At 46.0% G+C, this 10,240-nt stretch overlaps 1 protein-coding gene across 1 annotated transcript in view; it reads right to left on the bottom strand.

The window, feature by feature from the left end:
- iffo1b (intermediate filament family orphan 1b) overlaps positions 1-5,942 on the bottom strand; it is an 11,446-nt gene extending 5,504 nt beyond the window's left edge. The window contains exons 1-5 of the mRNA XM_083678443.1: positions 4,544-5,942; positions 1,789-1,849; positions 629-724; positions 365-505; positions 1-53 (exon numbers count right to left, since the gene is read on the bottom strand). The exon at positions 1-53 is cut by the window's left edge and continues 129 nt beyond it. Coding sequence (XP_083534569.1) covers positions 1-53; positions 365-505; positions 629-724; positions 1,789-1,849; positions 4,544-5,577 — 1,385 coding nt within the window. The 5' untranslated portion in view covers positions 5,578-5,942. The remainder of the gene's footprint in view (positions 54-364; positions 506-628; positions 725-1,788; positions 1,850-4,543) is intronic.
- Between the last annotated feature and the right edge of the window lie 4,298 nt (positions 5,943-10,240).

The following is a 10,240-nucleotide window of genomic DNA, read 5'->3' on the forward strand; positions in this document are numbered from 1 at the left end:
ATCGGGGTTTGTTTCCGGGGTCGACAGTTGATGGTAGACTGGGTGTTGGGCACCTGAGAGTTTGGTGAGGGGGAGATAGACTTACTGGACACTGTGGTGATACTGTCAGTAGTCAGGTACCGAAAAAACAAAATATTTATTAGGGTTAGGGTTAGGTATGGTATGGCAAGGTAAGGTAGGGTAGGGTAGGGTAGGGTAGGGTAGGGTAGGGTAGGGTAGGGTAGGGTAGGGTAGGGTAGGGTAGGGTAGGGTAGGGTTGGGTAGGGTGGGGTAGGGTAGGGTAGGGTGGGGTAGGGTAAGGTAGCGTTGGGTAGGGTAGAGTAGGGTAGAGTAGGATAGAGTAGTACAAGATAGGGTAAGGTACCTGGTACATCTGGATGACGTCCTCACAGTTCCTCTGCTGGGCCACATCACACAGGCGAGCCGTGATGTCGATCCGGCGACAGATGTCCATGTCCACCTTCATGGCCTTCTCCTGGATCTTACTGTCCAAGTCTGACAGGTTCTACACAGGGAGAAGGGAGGGCAGAGCAGGAGGGTGGGAGAGGAGTTAGGGGTATGCATGTGTGTGTATATTGGGAGTATACTCCAGCCATATGAGTGTATGTCAGTGGTGTATTGAACTTACGTTGCTCATGAGGCCTTTGAAGAGGACCAGTTCTGCCTTCAGCTGCTGAACTCGGACAGCCAGCTCATCCTGACAACCCTCACTCTCCTCTAAGTCCTATTACCATAAACACAGAGCCATGAGACACACACACACACACACACACACACACACACACACACACACACACACACACACACACACACACACACACACACACACACAGCACTCCTGCTCACCCTGACAGCCCTTACTTTCCTGGAAAAAACATTAGTTTATACCATTACATTAACCCCAAGATCACAGCATCCTAACCCTTACCAAATGTCATTTCTTAACCCTTCCAAAATCTATATTTACAAAAGTCTCTATTTACTAGGCAGATTATTAAAACACGTACTATCCAATCGTAATCCCATATGAGTGCCTTGGATTTGGTTGTTTAAATTATTCTCCCTGAGTGTTTGTTTGCGTGTGAATCTCTTGGCAGGGAGGGCTGAGTCTAAAGTGGCGGTCTGCTGCGTGTCGTCTACTGAGCCTGTTTAACTGGGTCAGGAAGTGATTCCCTGTTGCAGCTGCACTCTCACTCATCTGCACACACAGGAAACCTGAGATACCAAGTAACTACCTGGCTCAACTTCCTACGCATTTACCGTAACAGTGAAAAGCTCAGATGGACAAAACACCTGATTGTGCATTCAATTCAAAACTGAATAGTGGCCATTGTCGTGACATGCAAACAAATGCTCCATTTATGGAGCTAAATGCTCCATTTAAAGCTGCTGTTTCAGTAGTCAGCTATTTTCTCCTGCTCTTGTTGTTAGTATCAGGAGAGGAACATTCTAAACCCTTACGCTATTACTGTAGGCTAGACATTCACCCACGTTATTAGGTTATGTGTTTATACATAGTATTACGTTACGCACTTGCGCACGCTATTGAGTTATGTTGCTCACACACCTAATTGAGTTAGGTTGTTTCGCATGCGTCAGGACAATGTCAACACTGTCAACGCTGAGGGAGGGAGCCAGGACCTCCAATACAGCATCACAGAAACACTGCGCTTTTGGCCCTAAGCCCTGTCTCATACTGTATCACTGAGGGAAGCCACACACACACACACACACACACACACACACACACACACACACACACACACACACACACACACACACACATACCTCCTGTAAGTCTGCCATCTTCTGCTGTAGATCCACTCTCACGGTGTACTCCTCCTCCCACCTACAACACACACACACACACACACACACACACACACACACGCATACACACACACACACACACACACACACACGCACACACACACGCACACACACACACACACACACACGCACACACACGCACACACACACACGCACACACACACATTATGAACAGAAATACATGTAGGCTAAAACATCAGTGTTTACAGTCTGCTATTTACCTGGTATTTATTTAGATATCATACTGTAACATGGTAATAACATGGTAATTACATATTACATAGCTACTCGTCGCTCTTCAGGATTCCTTGGAACAAGCACCATTTTTTTGGGAACACTAAATGGTTCAAGTGTGTGTGTGTGTGTGTGTGTGTGTGTGTGTGTGTGTGTGTGTGTGTGTGTGTATGTGTGTGTGTGTGTGTGTGTGTGTGTGTGTGTGTGTGTTCGTGCATGGGTGTGTGTGTGTGTGTGTGTGTGTGTATTATGTGTACGTCTTAAACCCACACTCCGTAACTCTGAACTTTAATCCATTTAAAAGCCTGTGCACCTGACATGTTGGAACTCTGATCACAGCCTCAGTGACTCAACACAACACAGACCTTGGAAGGAAACCCCTCACTGCGCATAGCCTTATAGAAGTGCTGCTTACAATGCAGAATGCTGCGACAGTGCAGGCTCGATAGAAAACGTCCCTTTAAATAAATAAAGCTTCTATACTGTGGTGTAGAAAGAGAGAGAGTTTGGGCCATAATGTACAGTGCTGCAAGTGTGAGTGAGATGGATGGGTAAGGTGTGTGTGTGTGAGAGAGAGAGAGAGAGAGAGAGTAGAAAGACGAGATGAGTTCTCTTTGCAAGCCACCCCCCTTTCCAGCAATTACAGCTTGCAGCGTATACTGCATTGCAGATACTGTGTGGACTGTGGGTAGTGTTGCGCAAGGGGGGAGAGAGAGAGTGAGACAGAGAGAGAGGGAAGGTGGGGGGGACGGAGGGGAGGGAGGGGAGGGGAGGGTGGGCAAGAAGAAGAGGTTGGAGCTGGCAGTAGAGAGAGGGTGAAAAAGAGTGATGGGGAAAAGGAGAGAGGCAGAGAGAGAGAGAGAGAGAGAGAGAGAAGACAGGGCAGAGCAGGGAAGAGCAGGAAGGAGACGGGGGGGGGGGGGGGGGTAAAGAAGGGGGGACTGAGAAGCCCATGAGAGAAGTGAGCCATACAGCAGGGTGGGACAGAGAGAGAGAAGGGAAGGGAGGAGGGATGGAGGGAGGGAGGGAGGGAGGGAGAAAAACACTGAAAACCCCCTTTAAGTGAACATTTCTGTATGTTTTTTTCTCTCTGCAGGTACATTTTACTGCATTACTTCAACAGTGATAAATCTCAAGAGAGGGATAACAAAGATTCCTACAGTGAACCGGAGCTCTGTTAGAAACCTCTGTCTGACTGTACAGGTAAAGGCAGGATGCCCACAGGTGAGGCTGGCCCTGACTTGATTCACCTGAGGGCTTCCATGGACATATCTCAGGTATTAGCCTACCCCCCAAGAGGCTGAAGCCAGGACCAGTTGCAGTACAGTAGCTCTATAGACTCGAGTCAGGTGATGGCCCTTAGAGTTCAAGTTAAAGTCTACTGTAACAACTGGAAAATGGTAAAATGCCTGTACAAAAACCTTCCACTAGTTTCCACTCAAATGTTTACAAGAAGAGATCCAACAAACAGTAAACAAACATACACCATCCCACCCGCATACTTAAAGGCCACACACACACACACACACTTATGTGTTTGTCCTTCACAACTCCGGCACATGTGTGGGTCCGACCGATCTATGCTGGTGTCCTTCTTATTCTGTATCACTCTCTGATCCCCACTGTCTTAATAAATGTAAAAAAAAGATTTTTTTAAAAAAGGATTCTACTCAAGAAAAAAACATTCCTCCCCCTGTCCCTATAATCCACAGAGACTAATGCCACAGACATCCCTGGCTGATTTTTCCAATTATGAATCAGTCAAGTTAAATTACCCAGGAGGCTATTTCTGACAGAGAATATACAGTAGATGACAAAAAACAGAATTCCAATGCTGTGATAGAACATGTTCCATAACTGCAGAGGTGCACTACTGTAGGGCCCACTGTGTATCCGATTCCTGTAGACCTAATTGTGTTTGCAAGACATGGCCTGCTCTCTTTGAGAAAGAGAGGAGAAATTCCTCCATCAGCCCAAGCCTAGAGTCAACTAGCTAATGGCAAAGTCAAGTGTTCAAAGTTTGTAACATCGGCAGATGAAAACCTCAACAGATGCTTTAAAAGTTAGGCCTATAATAATTGTTGTGGTCTAGTCATTGTTGAAGGGACATACTAAACACTGTATTCATGTCTCTCTAGTCTTTATTCATGGGTATATTTAGTACAATCTCAGTGAGTTACGTTATGGTGTGATCCTATTTGATCCAGCTGTCCTCGACTTGTGAAACTGGAGAAAACAGTGCTGTGGCAATGTGGCATAAATAGACTGTGTGCTGAGTTCACTTGTGTTGGAAACAGCTGCTCGTTGAGGCCATCTGTTTTCAATTATGACAAAAGTAATATAACAATTTAGTTTTTATAAGCTGTATCAGTCCACTCAATTACAGCTCAATGGCACCATGCACCTCTACGCGTGTCAGGCGCACACACCGAGACCTGAATTTGGGGAATAAATAAACAAACGGGTTAATCCTGTTTACCTGCGCTTGTACTCGTCTCTCTCTCTCTTCACTTTACCCAGAACATTATACAGCGCTCTGATCTCCGGGGTGATGGTGTCAATCTGGACGCCGACTCCGTCCGGGTGGCGCCAGGATACACCCGGGCTGGTTACCCGCGTCTCCACGCCAGAACCGAGCTTGCGGGTATGGTTGTAGGACCAGATGGTACCGGGGAGAAACCTGGGAGGAGGGTTGGTGGATGTACCGGTGCCAGTACTTGTGGAAGTGAACGTCTTACCGCTGGTGTTTGAACTAGACCTAGTCGGAGAGTCAACAGTCGGAGTTGATAAACTGATGGTGATTGTCGGATTCGAATTCAAATTCGGTTCGGTCGGGTCAGAAATGGGGGTTTCAGCTTTGTTGTTCGGCTCAAGCGTGAGGACTGTGGTAAGGGGTGGCGTGAAGAGGGTTGTGGGCCTCTTGGCTGAGTTGTTCGTGTTATGAAACGGGAGAGAACCGGGCCTAAGTGGAATTGTCCCCACGAACCCAGTTTGTACACCTGTGTCCTGTGTATGCACCCTTCTCCCGTTTTCAGAACATCCACCGTCACAACCTTTTTTGCCATCCAATGCTTGCTGCAACTGTTTCTCCAAAATCTTATTTCTTCGCTCCAGTTCATGCACTTTTGCCAAAAAGCATCGGAACCGCAAGTTGAGGGTCTTTAACACACTTATATTAGATCCCAAGTCGTTTCTCAGGGCCATAGCAGCGGGGGGTGGAGGCGCAGAACGATGAAAAGGGTTATTGTGGTTCAGTTGCAGGTACGCTTGTGAGTGTGCGGTGAAATCGAACCCCGACAGAGTCTCGGGGCCCAGTCCTGGATTGTCCCCGAGGAAAAAGGACGTGGGGTCCGGAGCGCCGAAAACGGCCTCGGGCAGAAGGCCTGAGGGAGAATCCGGATGGCTCGGTCCTCCGTTATGCTGAGGTTGCTGTTGATGTTGGAGAAGCGCGTTCGCCCCCAACAAAGGATTCATGCTATGGTATGGAAAACTAAAGCGCTGCAGATCTGGCATGAACACGAACGGGAATTTTCTATCTATAAGATTACTTGAATAAAATAATAATTTACTGAATGTTGTGTTGTTGGATACCTGGCGTATCCAACACTGTCCACAATTAGTCGACCTGGTTATATAACTGTTTCTAATATATAATCTTATCCTGAGCTTATCGCAGGTCGGTCGAGGATGGATAAGTAGCCCTCTCGCTGGTTAACGGTCCCCAACAAAAACAATGCCGAAAAGCTCTGCGCAAGCAACAAACAAAAACGACAACACTAAAATGTACTTCGAAAATAGATGTTTTACCAAGTTGATTAATTAAACGGATGTAAAAGCCTGCAGAGTTCGGGTGAATTAAAAAATAAATCCAGTGTTGTCCGTCGCCTCTATCTTATCTGGCACCAAGATGTGACCGCAGGCAAGTGCAAGTGTTGCGGGATTTGGAGAGCAAACTACCGTAAATACGCAACTAGACCGTCCAGTTTCTATTAACCATTTCGCTCTCTGCGTTATTAATACTTGTAGTTAGGCATATTCTTTTAGCTTATTTCTCATTATTGGATTGGGTTTCTGCATAGTGAAGAATCCATAATTTAATCCATAACCCTAATCAAAATGTATTTTAATTGCAATTTAAACCATTTAGTTGTGTTTAGATTGTCCTAAGCTGTATAATATACGCATGCAGCCTATGCATATTGAGTTCAGGTTTGACTACTCAGTATATGGAGTCGACTCTACATTGTGTCTTTCCCCTCTTCTGTGGTGAGATCTCAAAAGGTTTAAATGACCTAAGAATTTATTTTCTTAAAAAAATAGTATTTTACATTATTCCATCATGTCAAAATATTATGCAGACCATAACACAGATTGGGCAAGTGTGTGTGACAAAAATTACAATAGGCCTTTATACTGGCAAATAGTCTATGCTGTTGGGTTGTACATATTCAAACCTTGAACTAAACTAAAACATATTTGTATGACATGGAAAAACCTTCAATACAATGTCTTCAGGGCAACGGAAAACAATATCTTGATGTAGGTAGAGATGTAGAAATAGAATGTACAGTAACTTTTATATCAGATTTGTAGATGATGACACCAATGTTTACAATATTTTTCAAAAGAAACAACACATACACTTTCACAAAAGTTTCAAAACAAGCGTTTACCCTCCACCCTCCCTCCCTCTCATCTCATCCTCTCTCTCACTCCATCTCTCTTTCTCATTCCGTCAGCACACTGCTGGATGTGGACCTTCCCTCTCTCTCTCCCTCATTCCACCTCTGGCTCTCCATGTTGACCTGGGTGTCCAGAGAGACGATGTCCAGGGCATCACAGCCCACCGAGATGTTGTCCGGCCAGGACCCCCTCCTTCCTCTATTCCTCCCTCCATCCTTCTGTTTCCCCCCCAGCTCCATCATAGACAGGCCCATGGGGTTGCTCCTCCGTCCCCAGCTCCATCATAGACAGGCCCATGGGGTTGCTCCTCCGTCCCCAGCTCCATCATAGACAGGCCCATGGGGTTGCTCCTCCGTCCCCAGCTCCATCATAGACAGGCCCATGGGGTTGCTCCTCCGTCCCCAGCTGTGAGTGTAGTAAAGCTGAATGAATTAACCTGGTGAAGTATTCAACAGATAGTACACCTGTATCAATGCCTGGCTTTGGCATAGATACAGCTATTTGAATTTAATTTAACTAAGTAGGCCAGGAGAGTGTCACAGACTATAACTTATTCTGTGGGAAAGGCCTATGGGTAGCCTTCTTCTCTATAACACAAAGCTGGTCTTGACTCTTACAAGTTTTACTCATAATAGCTCCCGCATCTCCCCCACATTCTCCTCATCTCCCACTTCTCTCTCTTGAACAGTATGCCACAGACGTCTTCGCTGAACTCCCTGTTCATGATCTGGCAGATGAAGGGGTTAATCACGCAGTGGGACTTGGCAAACATGGCAGGGATCAGGGTCACGATGGGCGGTAGGCATGACTGAGGCTGGTAGCTCTCTGTGTCTGCCGCCCCCACCTGGGCCGGAGGGGAACTGTGGGCCGTGGCAGCGACACCCAGGCCGGAGCCAGAATAGGAGTAGGGACCTGAGTCGTAATAGACGTTATTGTTGTTATACAGTCCTACTTAGAAGGTTATTCTATATTTGCATGAAGTTTACAAGAAATGTTGTGGTAACAATCAATACTTTCTACCTGGTAGGCCTAGGTAGGATATACAAAGGCGCTTGTTTGAATGAATCCCAAACAAGCAAAAGAGTAATTATTTGGCCATCACTATATTATTACCCCTTCTCCATTCTGAGTAGATAACAGGCATATGCTGTGAGAACGCGGTGTTATTCCCTGCCAATGTTCTTAGATGGCTTTGAAGGCCCAGTTGGTTGGAGCATAATATTGTCCCCAGGCTATTGGGCACAGGTCAAGGAGGAGCTCAGGAAGAAGTTTGCTGATGTACGAGATTAGTTGGAGCATGATGCTCACATTGCATGGGCCCTGGCAACATGTACTCTGCTGTGCTGTACTGAATATATGATAGCTTATCTAGAAATGGTGGTAAACAGTGCCCCCAGGAGGCCGTAGCCGAAATCACAGATGGCCAGGTTTATAGTCATGAGTTCTGGTGGCCAGTTTCTTCCTCTTTCTGCAGTAAACTAACAGCACAGTGCCATTCCCCAGCACAGACACTACACCTGGGGAAAGAAGGAGGGAGAGAGGAGAGAGGGAAGAGGTTTGTCCCCTGCTGTGGACCCTGAGTATCCACTCTCTTTCATCCTACTATTGGGAGGTTAATTCAGAATCAGAGTGCAGCCTGCCTACACTCCTCGCAGGAGAGTTGATTAAATGGACACAGAGCCCCTCCATGAGCCAGTTATTCCCAGAGACATGTACTAGAGACAGAGAGAACCAAAGAGTGAGACTGGGTTAGAGATCTCACATACAGGCAGAACTAGGCAGGGGGGCTGGGTTAGAGATCTCACATACAGGCAGAACTAGGCAGGGAGGCTGGGTTAGAGATCTCACACACAGGCAGAATCAGGCAGTGAGACTGGGTTAGAGATCTAGAGCTGTATAAACTCACAATATATCTGAAATATTTGGTAAACAGTAGATCACACACACAAACCTCTAGTCACACACACTTCACATGACGAGCATCCCCACTCACCTTCCTCTGTAGCTGGTCAATTGGTCTGTCCCCTCTCTCCCTCTCTTTCTCTCTGGCTTGTGCAGACCGTCTTTATTGTACATTAAGCTTCTTTTTAATCTTAAGCTTCTCTATTACTCACTGTATTTCTGAGAAGAGAAAATCAACTTTGCCGTTGACAATCTGGCAGTGAAGTGATCAGTGCGAGGCACGCGGATGGGACAGGAGAGTTAACAGAAGGATCTGAGCCTCTTTCATCTCCATCTCTATCGTCGACAAACCCCCCACTTCTACCTAGTCCTCTCTCTCTCTCCCTCTCTCTTCCTCCCTGCCTCTCTATTGTTGACCAACCTTGCCATGCCCACCCTCTCACTCTGCGTCCCCCCCCGCCCCCCCTCCACGTTCACTTCACATTATGACTACTATAAAGACAATTAAGATAACCTCCCACCACTGACCTTTCACCTCCATCATCATCATTGTTAGACGTGAATAGAAGAGGGAACATATGATAGATGAAACACCATTCAAATACAAGGATGTCTCTCTAAAAGATGTGTGTGTGTGTGTGTGTGTGTGTGTATGTGTGTGTGTGTGTGTGTGCAAGTGTTTAAGCCCCATTCTTCAATGCTGGACGGATTTAGGATTGAGTGAATGCAGTTGTTTAGTTTATATAATATAATAATATATGCCATTTAGCTGACGCTTTTATCCAAATTGACATACATTTCAGTATATATGGTCCCAGCAGGAATCAAACCCACAACCTAAGCATTGCTAGCGCCATGCTCTACCAACTGAGCCACAGATCTCATTCACCTTTTGTGACAAAAACCTTTTCTATTAATTACCAACAAACAAGTACTGTTTGTAAGTATTGTTGTTTTTTTGCATTGAGGAAATACTGAGTTATTAGGCTATTCATACTGTAGCAACTTCAGCTTCAAACAACCATCACTATATCTTAAGTATTATATGGAAACAATACACATGAATTATATTAATCAAGAAAATAGAGCCCTGTTTTATCCATATTGTTAAACTGCTGTTCCATGAAATTGCTGGAGGTCAGCTCAGCCTTGCTCTTGTTCTGGCCATATGTGTGCGATTTCAATTAACTTCCAATTCAAAGGTGTCTAGAGTTGCATTCAAACCACAACAATGCTACCCCCCCCCCCCCCCCCCCCCCCAACCCCATTCCCAAAGAGAGAGGAGCCCATAATTCTCACAAACAGAGGACTTTATTTCGCTACTGAATGCAGCACCTGAGGACTACAAACAGAGAAAAAGAGCTTCACACCTGGATTCCATCTCAAGAACAGAACAGGGACTTTACAATATAAAAAATTGCGGTTTTGTTCTTTTCTGCTGGACCTTTTTATGCCTCAGGCATGTACAGTGAATTGGGGTGATTATCGAACCGGGGTATGTGGGTCATGTGACATAGTGCAGTTGCAGTTGGTTGCTTTACTCCTTGGAGGCCATGTGCGACATCAGGTCGATGACGCGGGTGCTGTAGGC

Source organism: Argentina silus (assembly GCF_951799395.1).
Source record: "Argentina silus genome assembly, chromosome: 10".
Classification (NCBI taxonomy): domain Eukaryota; kingdom Metazoa; phylum Chordata; class Actinopteri; order Argentiniformes; family Argentinidae; genus Argentina; species Argentina silus.